Genomic DNA, 12,808 nt, shown 5'->3' with positions numbered 1-12,808 from the left:
CCCTAGCCTCACAATTTGCAACTCTTCAATTCTTATCTCACCCTTACCTTTGCATCTCTGGCCCTTGTCCTCCCTCTCACCTGTGTCTACCTGTCACTAGGCAGGCTTGTCCTGCTTCTCCTCTCTTCCAGCTTTCTTCCCCTCCCCCAACTTCCATCCCCCCACCTCCATGCCCCCTCCACCATAATCAGTCTGAAGAATGGTCCTGACATGAAAGATCAGCGATAAGTAGAATAAAAAACAATTGACTGGTCTGGGTTTTTCACATAACCTCTTAAAAAGCCATTAAGGTATGTATTGTATGTTAATAACTGAAAACATTTTTCATTTAAACAAAATGGAAAAATGATTGTTTGTCCTCGGTAAACAATGTGAAGCACTTTTAGCGGTTATTTAAATATCTTTACATGGTTTATTTGCTACTTCAATACAAAGATCTTCCAATCTACTTGACATTACCACAATTTCTCTTGTACTGACACTGAGGCATAGTTCTCGTTTGTTATGTGTCACTGGCTGAGGAAATTACAAGACCATGTACCGAGTGTTGCTGTGTAGGCGTGTATGTAGGGATAAGTCTGACAGCAAAAAGTCTCATTTGAAATAATCATCTTACTGAATGACCAGTAGCATTTCTATTTGAGAATCAATGTAAATTTTGCTGTCTATCAAGATGTATTTTGATTTTTTGCATTGTAACAAAATAAAATTTGGTTAACTAACGAAACAAACAAGATTCAAACATTGGTTATAGTACACATTTTATTTAAAGATGCTGTGGGAAAATTATAGGGTGTTCCTACAAATATGACAAGATGTTCAATTGGTAATTGAGATGAAAACTACAATAAAAATATAGGCAGATTTATCTTGGTTTCTAAGTTTATACTATTATTTGTATCCTGATTACAAGACCAAATATCATAAGATCATAAGTCATAGGAGCAGAATTAGGCCATTCAGCCCATTAAGTCTACACCATTCACTCATGGCTGATCCTTCTAACCCCATTCTGCCTTCTCCCCATAACCTCTGACACCCGTACTAATCAATATCTAATAATAATAATATCTATTAGTAATCAGTATTAGTACATATTTATTTCTTGTATCTGTTCCTGGTTTTACCTTATAGTGAGAGCAACACAACGGCTTATTGATGTGCTTGTATAAAAATACATTGTTTTAAAGACTTTTCACTTTTTTGACCATTAGTTATTGAACCTGTCAAATAAACAATTTCTTTAAAGTTGCTCAAATCAATTAATTAGAATTGAACAGAATTTGCACAACTTTCAGCACACTACCTCTTTTTATGGGAACACCTCATAATTGAGCATATTTTTGCCATTTCTGAAGGCGTTGTGGCTTGCTTGATGACTTTTCCCCACTGAATGAAGCAATTATGTTGTTTGCCTTTAAAACAAAATTAAGGAGAAAACACTTTTGGAAGTATATTCCACAAAATGTAGTTTTGCCTCTAATCAGCCAACAATCCCATTTGATAACCATTAAGGATGCATAGAATTGTGGAAGAAGTATTTTACCTATTCCGCAGAAGTCCATCAGGAATACACATTACGGTCATATGGAATCACAGCTTCCATGTTGCTAAATATTAACATTGCAGTTTTGAATACTGAGCCTCTCCGATAGGTTTATTACGAACAAATGTGCACTCTTCCTGCGTTAACGTCAGGCTGGCGGCACGTGTCAAGTGGAATATCATGATATCCGCTCAGTCTGGGGTTTTCTTGCAGGATGCAGGGGACGACATCTCACCATCTTGAATGGGATTGCAGAACACGGATTATCTGTGTCATTAAGTACAAACCACCTGAAAAATTAATTCATCAGGCAATCAGTAAAGCGGAATTACCACAAAAGGATGTAATTCAATCATTTAATTTCATCACAATGCTTTTAGTTGTCAGCTTTCACTCAGTTCATGTATATGATGTACTCTTTGAAAATGATTATTTTTTAAACAGAAAACGAATTCATTCTGCAAAGGTTTAGAACTCATTTGATATTGGACATTTAGAATTGTTAATTGTTAAACAGAATTCAGTGTAGTGAAAATTTTCTTTTTTGGCTGACTTTTTTTTGTAAAAATTAGTTTTTGCACCAATTTATAGAACAGTTAAAGTTACATAACTGAAGAATGGTTATCATATCATATATATACAGCCGGAAACAGGCCTTTTCGGCCCTCCAAGTCCGTGCCGCCCAGTGATCCCCGTACATTAACACTATCCTACACCCACTAGGGACAATTTTTACATTTACCCAGCCAATTAACCTACATACCTGTACGTCTTTGGAGTGTGGGAGGAAACCGAAGATCTCGGAGAAAACCCACGCAGGTCACGGGGAGAACGTACAAACTCCTTACAGTGCAGCACCCGTAGTCAGGATCGAACCTGAGTCTCCGGCGCTGCATTCGCTGTAAAGCAGCAACTCTACCGTTTAGTGTAATAAGGGATTTTTGTTTTGTGTCCTAGTATATTTCAGGTTGAATAAGAGGAATAATGCACTTGTTAAAGTTGCTGGCCATTTGGCGAGTAGAAGATAAATGCTTTATAGGAAAACATAGATGGAGCAGCATCAGGAACCAAGGGAAACTCTTCAGTGCAAGGAAAATGGAAAGTACATTTGTGAGGGAGTTTAAAAAAAAGTCACAGCTGAACAAAACCCTAAAAGAATTTTATGAGTGGAGTTGTTTTGGATTGCACTGCTTGTATGGGGCACTGTTTAGTTTAGTTATAATTTTGTTTAGAGATACAGCATGGAAACAGGCCCTAAGGCCCACGGAGTCCACGCCAACCAGCAATCCCTGTGGACTAGCACACAGTGCACACTAGGGACAATTTACAATTTTATCAAGCCAATTAACCTCTAAACCTGTGTCTTTGTAGTGTGGGAGGAAACCGGCGCTCCTGGAGAAAACCCACACAGGTCACGGGGAGAATGTACCAACTGTACAGACAGCACCCATAGTCCGTGCCGGTGGGAGCTGATTAAACGGTGACTTTCAAAAGAAAACTGGATATATACTAGAGCTACAGGGAATGATGCAATAAGTAATACTAATTGTATTGTCTTTAAAAGATTCAGTTGATGGAATGGTCATCCCTGTTGCAAGATTTTATGAAACTGACTTCCACTGAAAGCAGACAAAAATATCAATAGTGAATAAAACACTTTGAAAAGAGAATGCACCAATTCAGTGCATTTCCAATCTTCGGAATATCCCAAAGTCTTTCACAACTAAATTGGTCACTTTGAACTGCAGAAGAAAATGTATTAACTATTTGCTCATTATAAGATCCCACAATGTGATATGAGCAGATAATCCAATGTGGTGTTGGTTGTGATGATGAATTAACTTCCTAATGGTTGTACAGACTTCTGAGGCATTGTTCTTTGTGTTTTGTGATGCCATTGATATTATTTATTATGGGTTCCTTGTTTATGTAGTATCTTGAATGTGAAAGTCCAAAGGCTTTACAAAAATGTAGTGGAAAAAGTGGTCTTGCCCAAAATATGAACTTGATGACCATTCATAAAAAGTATCAAATGTAACTGCAAAACATGAAATTTAATGGAATAGCTTGGTTTCCACTTAATTATGGGCTAGAACTTAACGCAGAATGAGCTGATGGCAGCCTTGACTGACCTATACTGTAAGTTTCAATTGGCCATGGTTGAGTTGCTGTCCAGAGTAGTCCTAACCTAGAATAATCTCTAGACTCTCCGTGGTTCCAGGCCTTTACACAATGTAACAGTAATGTTTGTTGTCCTGAATAAACTGTACAACACAACAAAAAACTTTGATAGCTGGCCAAGCCTCAACTTCATTCCATTGGAAAATGTAAAATCTATTGAGGATTTTTGACTGCTGACAATTCAATGAAAGGAGTAAACTGGGCTTCAAAGCTTTTTTAACAATTAACATTTGAATAAAATCAATTCATTCAAAGTTTATTTTGCCACATAATTGCATTGTCTCTCGCAACCATTCCGATCTATTTAAAAATAAACGAATTGCTGTCCATGCATCTTGATGCAGGTTACTTTTGGAACGTATTTTTGAGCCACGGGTTTATTTATAACAAAGCTGTCTTGGAATTGCCACTAAGAGAAGTTAGCAAGTCCAGGGTTTTGGATTGGACATGAATTGTGGTGGTGCCTACAATCAGAAGTCTTGTGGAATTGTTGGCATTTCCAGAGTGTAGCCCAATACTTTGTAATTCAGACAAGTGTTTTAATGTATCATGTTTCTTTGACGATTAGAATCGGGGATTATGTTGATTATTCATCTTAGAATCTTATTGAATTTTTGCCTGGCAAATTCTATGCCATGTTTCTCATTTCATCTAAATTATGTGAATGTCTGGAAACAGATCTAACTTTAAGGATGGAATCATTTAAGATGGTAATTGTCCTAAACATTTGTAACAGCTTTTACTTGCAATTGTAATCACAAGGAAGTGCCTAATAAACAAGCACAAAATTTGTAGTAAATGTAAGGAGAAAAAATTCTGTAAAATTCTTTTCTCTGGGTGAATAAAGCTAATTGAGCAGACTATCATAGGCTTATTTTTATATCATTATTCCTCCCTGCTGTTGTATGATGTGATCTCTAGTTACCATAAAGTTATCCACCTATTTGGATGCTATGCAGTGAATCTGAGATAAACAATCCCTGTAATTTTCAGGATGTGTGGCAGCACCTGCATTGCATACAGAATTATCAATGAATGTCAAACAGCCAGCTTGGTCCACAGGTCCACTGTCTCTGGAAAACAGACGTTCTGCTGTCTAAACTAGTTTTTGTTCTTGCATGATTTTAATCCATAACTCTAGTCCTCTTTGATCTACCGCATTGAAATTGTTATGATGTCCTTATTTCCAATACCTCTTCAGAGTTTGTTTCTGGGGGAAAAAAAATCTCTTTTAAAAAATTCTCTTTCTCAGTAACTGGGGTATTTTAAGGCAATAAGTGTAATTTTCATCTGTCCAAAGGCTGGGAATCAAAACTTAAATTTCACTGTCGAGTGAGCAGCTCCTCTTTATGACCATTCAAAAGCTGATGGATGGAAACTGGTTATTTTATTTCTTGGTGCCATGAATAGTCTACTTTGTAGTGATTGGAGATGACAGACTTTTCATGTTTGCTATGAGTTCAATTCTCTTACTCGGAGCTGCTTCAGGACGGACATAAAACTTCCAACAAATCTGACGTGTTCATTTCTCATACCGAGACAATGCAAATGCCCCAAAACTCTTGGAAATGATTCATGTTCTGCTTGTATAGGTCAGCATTAATCGCCACACCACAATTTTTCTTAATATTAATGTCTTGCTTTCCACTGTGTCCCGTTTTATTTCCTCCTTGATTCATTCAGCAGTTTACCATAATAGTCATAACATTGTTTTTCCTGGAGACACTGGTGATCATCGAGTTTTGCCGTAATGTTCATCACAGTTACTTGATGTGATGCTGTCCTTCCTTGCAGCAACTACCTTGTAAACTGGTGCAATAGTCTTGCTGAAATCCATCATTGCATTACATTTTTCAGTAGCTTTGTTGCCACATTGGTTTTGCTTCTCCTAGAGGCTAGGCACAATAATGAAGGTTCTTCCAACAGTCTGCCGATCTATTATTTTGCTGCTATACCCATCTTGAAGTGATTTTTTGTTTTTGCATACACTTATTTCTTGAAGCAATTTGTCATGAGCGTTTTTCTCAGACTTGTTACAATGCATGAAATACACCGATCAGCCAAAACATTATGACCACTGACTGGCAAAGTGAATAACATTGATTATCAAAGTGAATAACATTGGTTACAATGGCACCTGTCAAGGGGTGGGATATATTAGGCAGCAAGTGAACAGTCAGTTCTTGAAGTTGATGTGTTGGATGCAGGAGAAATGAGCAGGAGTAAAGACCTGAGACAAGGGTCAAATTGTTATGGCCAGACGACTGGGTCAGAGCATCTCTGAAACGGCAAGGCTTGTAGGGTGCTCCTGGTCAGCAGTGGTGAGTACCTACTGTCAGTGGTCCGAGGAGGGACAAACCACAAACCGGCAACAGACAGGGTGTTGGGCGCTCAAGGCTCATTGATGCGCGAGGGCAACGAAGGCTATCCCGTCTGGTCCGAACCGATGGAAGGTCTACTGTGGCACAAGTCACAGAAAATCTTAATGGTGGTCACGGGAGGAATGTCACAATATACAGTGCATCGCATCCTGCTGCGTATGGGGCTGCACATGGAGGATCAACAGCATATTAGGCAGGTTTTGGCTCTTCATATCATAATGTTTTGGCTGAGAGAGTACTTTTGCTTTTTCTGACCTATAAACTTTAACATGTGACCTCAATAATTTCAATGTTTCCCAAATAATGAGGTAATTTCTTGGAAATTTGGTTAAGTCTGTGGCAGGAATTACCAGTTTGTGAGGTGGTTTAGCCGTGTAACTGAAATACTACATTAAATCAGAATTACTAGCAGTTGGAAGAATATTGAAAAATGGCAGGGATTTATTTCATTCTTGTAAAAGTATTACTTAAGAAATAGTGCTCAGTCGTTATTTTGGAGTAATACAATGCGATGTTGAGTAAAACGCAAAGTGCTGAAGTAACTCAACGAGTTGGGCAGCATCTGTAGAGGGAATGGTTAAGCACCATTTTGGGTCAGGTCCCAATCTGAAACACCGGCTATCCTTTCCCTCCATAGGTGGTGCCCAACCGACTGAATTACTCCAGCACTTTATTTGCGCAATAGTCTAGCATCTGCAGTTCCTTGTGTCCACAGTGAGACCGTGTCCTGCTTCCTGCCTTGGTGAACGGCTCACAACTTCCCTACCTGCAGCTACAAATGAGTCACCTATCCTTCCTGCTGTAATTTGCAAATGCACCCCTAGAAATGTTTTGACAGCCTGTTAAAGCTGACAAAAGACATTGAATATGCACTAATGCGTGACATTAACAAACATTGAAAAATATTCTATTAAAAATTAATCATGCTTTTAAAACATTTAAGGATTTCAATTAGTTTTTGACAAACTAAATCTCTAGAAAACACTTAAACAATTACATTTAGATTAATTCAATTAAAAAACGTAAATTACTTGGAATATGCCTTTATCCCATGGAACTGTCCCCCTCTATTAAAATGAGTTGCTGAATCTTTAGTGGGCAGATTTTGTAGCTTAGTTGCAGGGAAAATGGAGTATGTTTTTCTGTCACGCAGAGGACAACGACTTCTGACTGCAGTCAGAATTTTGGTGGTGTGAACCTTTTTGGGAATTCAAATGCTTCTGTGTTCATATAAATGGCTCTGAAATTAGATTTATTTTATCAAGTTGTTGTGCGGCAGGGTGTACTTGCAATTTTTGCAGCTCTATGAAGAGTGTGTAACCTTTTTGGAAGGGTTTTTAACTTTTCATATCTTGTGAAAGATTGAAAAACAAATTATGATTTAATGTGATATAAACAAATCTAGGTCAGTCTTACAACGTGGAAACAGGCCCAATCTGCCCACTCCAGCCAACAATATTCCATTTACATTAGACCCATCTGCCTGTATTTGGCCCATATCCCTCTAAACCTGTCCTATCCATGTACCAGTCTAGGTTTCCTAGTATATGAAACAGTTACGATGCGTGTAGAGCAAGTAATTAGGAAGGTTAATGGAATGTCAGCCTTTATTGTAGTGTGGCGTATAAAAGTAGAGTTTTGATGGAACTTTCAGGATGCTGGCATGACTACACCTGGCATACTGCATACAGATTGGGTTTCCAGGGAATGGTTATACTTGCGTTGGAGGCAATACAAAGAAGGTTCAGAAGTAAAGGCTTGTAAGTATGAAAAAAGGTTTGGCAGGTTTATCCTATATTCATTAAGGGTTAGCAGAATGCAAGGTGATTTTATTTGAAGCATGTGACATTCTAATATGGATTGACAGTGGCTGCTGAGAGGATGATTATCCTTGTGTGGATATTGAGAACTAGGTGGCATCATTTCAGAATGAGGTATTGTCTAATTAAGGAGGAGATGAATTTTTAAGGTGAAATTTTGGAATTGTTTATCCCACACAGCTGTGGAGACTGAATTTTTAAATATATTCAAGGCTGAGAATCAGATATTTGAACTAGAAGGGAATCAGATGGTAAGAGGAGTAGAAAGTCATGTTAAGCCAAGATTGCATCAGCTATGAAATTGAATAGGGTGAAGGCTCAAGAGGTTAATTGGCCTGTTCTTGTTTCTTCTTTTCTAATCCTTTTAATCTTTTTAGTTCATTAACATGTTGCATATATGGAATCATTTCTAAGTAGGACAGTTATTTTCTGTTTTTTCTCCTTGATATTTTGGGAAGTATAGGATCTATGAGCATGTGTCAATTTACAAATGAACGAAACAATTTATATCTTTACCAGTATACAAAGAGCTACTCTCCAAAAATATTGACCATATTATTAAGAATTGCCCATACTGTACATACTTATTGATTTTAGTTTGAGGTTTAGTTACAAACTTTACCTCAATAGAATATATTGTTACACAGTACTCTAATCTTTTGCCAAAATGGCAATTCCTTGAATTGCAATGCATTTTGAGTTTTGCCAAAATAAATTCAAATATATAGCACAACTGTTAACTTCTTGGAAAATGTCAGCAACTATGCACAGTGGGGACAGTTTAATTTTCAATACCTGTATGAATAATTTTAATGTCTAGTTTTCAGTTTGTTTAATGTTAATATTGAATTAAAAGTACTATCATCAAAATGGTAGGAAATAATACTGAAGAAACAAATGTATGCCTGAACTAATTAATCAGTGTTGGCGGCTGCATTGTATATTTGAATTTTGTTGTTCACTGTCAAATCTCAAAAAACAATATTGGTTCCTACTTTTGCATGTTTCACCATAGTTGCATTATTTGCAAGTCTGCTTCTTAGTGTGCGAAAATGCCATCTCGGCCTCTGCTCCACCTTTCAATGCTTATCCAATTATTTGTCTGATGAGCAGACTAGGACAAATCACAATTTTTCTATAAAATGTTCGTTAAGGCTAAAGTTTCTGTGATTTGTTCCAATGAGGGGAACTTGGAACTGAAACATTAACAGTTTCTCTTTCCACAGATGCAATCTGACCTGATTGTTTCCACAATCTTATTATTTTAATTTCATCATCATCATTCTATCCTGTTACTAAAACAATGAGCACCCCTCACCACTCTCTTTGTCTGATTGACAGCTTCCTTTTTGTTGGCTTCATCCAGAAATTCCAACCTTTTTACCTCGTCAATGTAGAAACAGTCAGCTTCCAATTCTGTAACATAGCCTGACTGCCCCACCTCCGCCTTCAGACATCCTGAAATCCTTACCCGTTCCTTTGGAAAAAGTCAAGTCTCATTCTCTCCTGGCTATTCTCCCGTCTTCCAAGTGAACTGAACAAAACCTATCCTACCCACATTCTCCTGACTCATTACTCTGCCATTACTTAAGTTTTTCCCTGATCCTGAAATTCCTTCCTATTATCATCTTTCTCTGTCTGAAACTGTAATTGTCACCATCTGAATCTTTTCTTGGATCAATGTGAAATGTACTTGACGCTTCTTGCCAATACAGATTGTGAATTGTACAACACAATTCAGCCCATTATGACAGTCCACTCAGCAATAGGTTGGCATATGGATTTTCACCTTTTGAATCAGATGATGCTTCGGCCAACCTTTAATCATAATTTTTGGGGGAAAAACATGGATTGTACAGTTGTTATCGCTTTGCTTTTTCTGTGACTTGTGTACTGAAATTGCTGTCAAGTTCCTTCTGCGACCAAATATACTTTATTATCGATGAAGTGCTTGGGGATGTCCTGTAGTCCTTATAACTGAGTGCAATTTTTTGTCTTGTACAATGCATCTATGGATTATGTGGGAAGTAGATATCTGACACTTCAAAGGCTAATAGAAATCTAAGGGTTCTTTAAAAGTGCACATTATCCTACGACATTTGGATTCTTTTTTCCAAAAGCAAGATTTTTGCGTGATACCAATAATTTATGTGTGAAGACGTTGCATGTATTTTGCACGTTGCATTGATGCAGAGAATGATTGACAAGGGGGAACATGCATTGCATTTTGTGAAAAGCTGGTTACTGGTATTGAATGCTCAGATTGTGCCACATTCCCGCCAATAAATGTCATGAAAACTGATCAACTTGGTTAAACTTGTATTAATGCATTGGTAAATCTGTTATACATTTTGTTACAGATGTTTGTCAATTTTGGCTAGCTTATCAGGATAATTTGTATATCTGTCCAAATGAACTATGGATTGGGGTATATGGGGTGCATGTCTGCTGGACAGTTTAATGCTTTTAGTTAAAGATACAAAGTTATTTATTTCAGTAACAGAATATATGAACACAAAAAGACAAGCTCAATTTATTATTATACTTCATTAGAACAAAGAATAACCCGTTTTTATGTTACACTTTTTTCTTGCTAGTGGAAACTATCCTTGGATTGACGGGTGCCACCATGGGGAGTCTTATCTGTTTCATTTGCCCAGCCCTTATCTACAGAAAAATTCAGAAAGATGGTTTCTCTGCACAGGTTAGTTTCTTAACTACGGATGAAATTGGCACAGTTTTACTTTTACTCTGTATCTTTCCATTCGATAGATAACTGCTTTAGCTTTGCCTACAATTTCAATTATGTAAATTCCTACTTTAACATCCTATGATAGTTACTGTCAGGGTTTAATTTCTGAACACTATACCGGAGAGTATAATGAACTTTGCCATATAGCTACAGCGTTTTGAAATCTTCATTCTGGCTTTGCATCATATGATTTGTGAAATATCACTCATAAATGAACGTATTATATAATACTACATTACCAGTCTTCCAGAAAAGATCTCTCTCATAATTATTAATTATGCTGGTATTGGAAATTTCAGCTTGTAAAATAAAGTACCTCACTTGTGTGAATAATATCAGTGTTTTACACAATTTCTGGAATTGCATCCAGTTGTCTTTCCATACTTTCCGATTTCACTCCTTTGGAGGCAACAATCAATATTGTTGCTTCCTTTTCTAGCTGTTCCTTTGAAAGTTTATATTCTAAAATATGTTGCTTCCAGTTGGTGTTAGTTTCTGAGTACACACACAGTTCTGCATATATTAAATCATTGAAATCTTGGTCTGATGAGGAAAAGTTCATTTCTAGATCTTTCATTGGAGCAGGTAAGTCACTTCTATGCACAAGGGGATTCTGTAAGGCAAGGCAAGTTTATTTATATACCACATTTCAGTAACATGGCAATTCAAAGTGCTTTACATAAAACATTAAAGAGCAGTTAAAAGCAATTAAAAAAACAGTCATTAAAGAGAATAGAAAATAAAAACAAGCTAAAATAAAATAAGACTGGTATAAAATACAAGAATAAAAGGTGCAATGTAAGGAATTAATAATTATTTGATTTAATGAAAGGCAGCGTCAAACAGAAAAGTCTTCAGCCTCGGTTTAAAAGAACTGAGAGTTGCAGCGGACCTGCAGTTTTCTGGGAGTTTGTTCCAGAAATGTGGTGCATTAAAACTAATCGCTGCTTCTCCATGTTTAGTTCTGACTCTGGGGACAGAAAGCAGACCTGTCCCACATGACCTGAGAGGTCTGGATGGTTCATAATGTAGCAGAAGATCAGAAATGTATTTTGGCCCTAAACCATTCAGTGCTTTATAAACCAACAGTAGGAATTTGAAATCAATTCTTTGACAGACTGGAAGCCAGTGTAAAGACCTCGGAACTGGAGTGATGTGATCCACTTTCTTGGTTTTAGTGAGACTCGAGCCGCAGTGTTCTGAATCAACTGCAGCTGTCTAATCATTTTTTTAGGGACACCTGTAAAGACAGCATTACAGTAGTCCAGTCTACTGAAGATAAATGCATGGACAAGTTTTTCCAAATCCTGCTGAGCCATGTCCTTTAACCCAAGCAGAATTGTGTTCCTGATGGCAGAAGGGAAATTGAGTATATCCCTCCACTGAAAAAGTACCCTTTCTGTTCACTTATTTTGGAATGGCATAGCGTTCTAAAACTGAGGATCTTTTGCAATGGGAGAGACCAGGAGCTGAATAGATTTAAACCTCAAAAATACTGTGCAGTTTTATTACCAGTAAACACTATTGTAGTTGCTTGAGGCAATTTTATTCAAGAGGACGGAATGGACCATGTAAGAAAACTTGTATTTTTATTCCATTTGTAATAACTTGAATTATATCAATGTCAATAAATTTATTCCCATATAATCTTTCTGGTTTAATTATCCCCTGACATGAAACTCTCCCTAGGCTACTTGTTTTGTTGTCTTAAATGGCACAGTCAAAAAACTGTGAGGACCAAATGAGATTTACAGCTTTTAGAAATACTTGCTTGCATTTTAATATGTAATATCAAAAAGGTAGTTTTGAAATTCTTGTCAAGTAGGATTCAAGAATTTGAACTTGGTATTTATAATTACAAAAGAGATTTTCTCATCCCTTTGAGGTAGGGTTTAGACTGTTTAAATTAAACGATAAGATAGATAGATAGATAGATAGATAGATAGATAGATAGATAGATAGATAGATAGATAGATAGATAGATAGATAGATAGATAGATAGATAGATAGATAGATAGATAGATAGATAGATAGAGCAAAACATAAGAATGAATGTTATCAGAATACTAGTCTGCCTACTCAATTACGCAGTATTCAGTAGCATGCTTTTCACTATACAACTGCAGTA

At 36.9% G+C, this 12,808-nt stretch overlaps 1 protein-coding gene across 2 annotated transcripts in view; it reads left to right on the top strand.

Annotated features, from left to right (window-relative positions):
* slc38a10 (solute carrier family 38 member 10) overlaps nucleotides 1-12,808 on the top strand; it is a 97,819-nt gene that overhangs the window by 30,183 nt on the left and 54,828 nt on the right. For both annotated transcript variants that reach the window (XM_078401264.1, XM_078401263.1), the window contains exon 10: nucleotides 10,526-10,632. In XM_078401264.1, the coding sequence (XP_078257390.1) occupies nucleotides 10,526-10,632 (107 nt within the window). The remainder of the gene's footprint in view (nucleotides 1-10,525; nucleotides 10,633-12,808) is intronic.

Source organism: Rhinoraja longicauda, chromosome 6 (assembly GCF_053455715.1).
Source record: "Rhinoraja longicauda isolate Sanriku21f chromosome 6, sRhiLon1.1, whole genome shotgun sequence".
Classification (NCBI taxonomy): Eukaryota; Metazoa; Chordata; class Chondrichthyes; order Rajiformes; family Arhynchobatidae; genus Rhinoraja; species Rhinoraja longicauda.
Note: the sequence above shows the minus strand (reverse complement) of the source record. Positions and strands in the feature narration are given on the sequence as shown.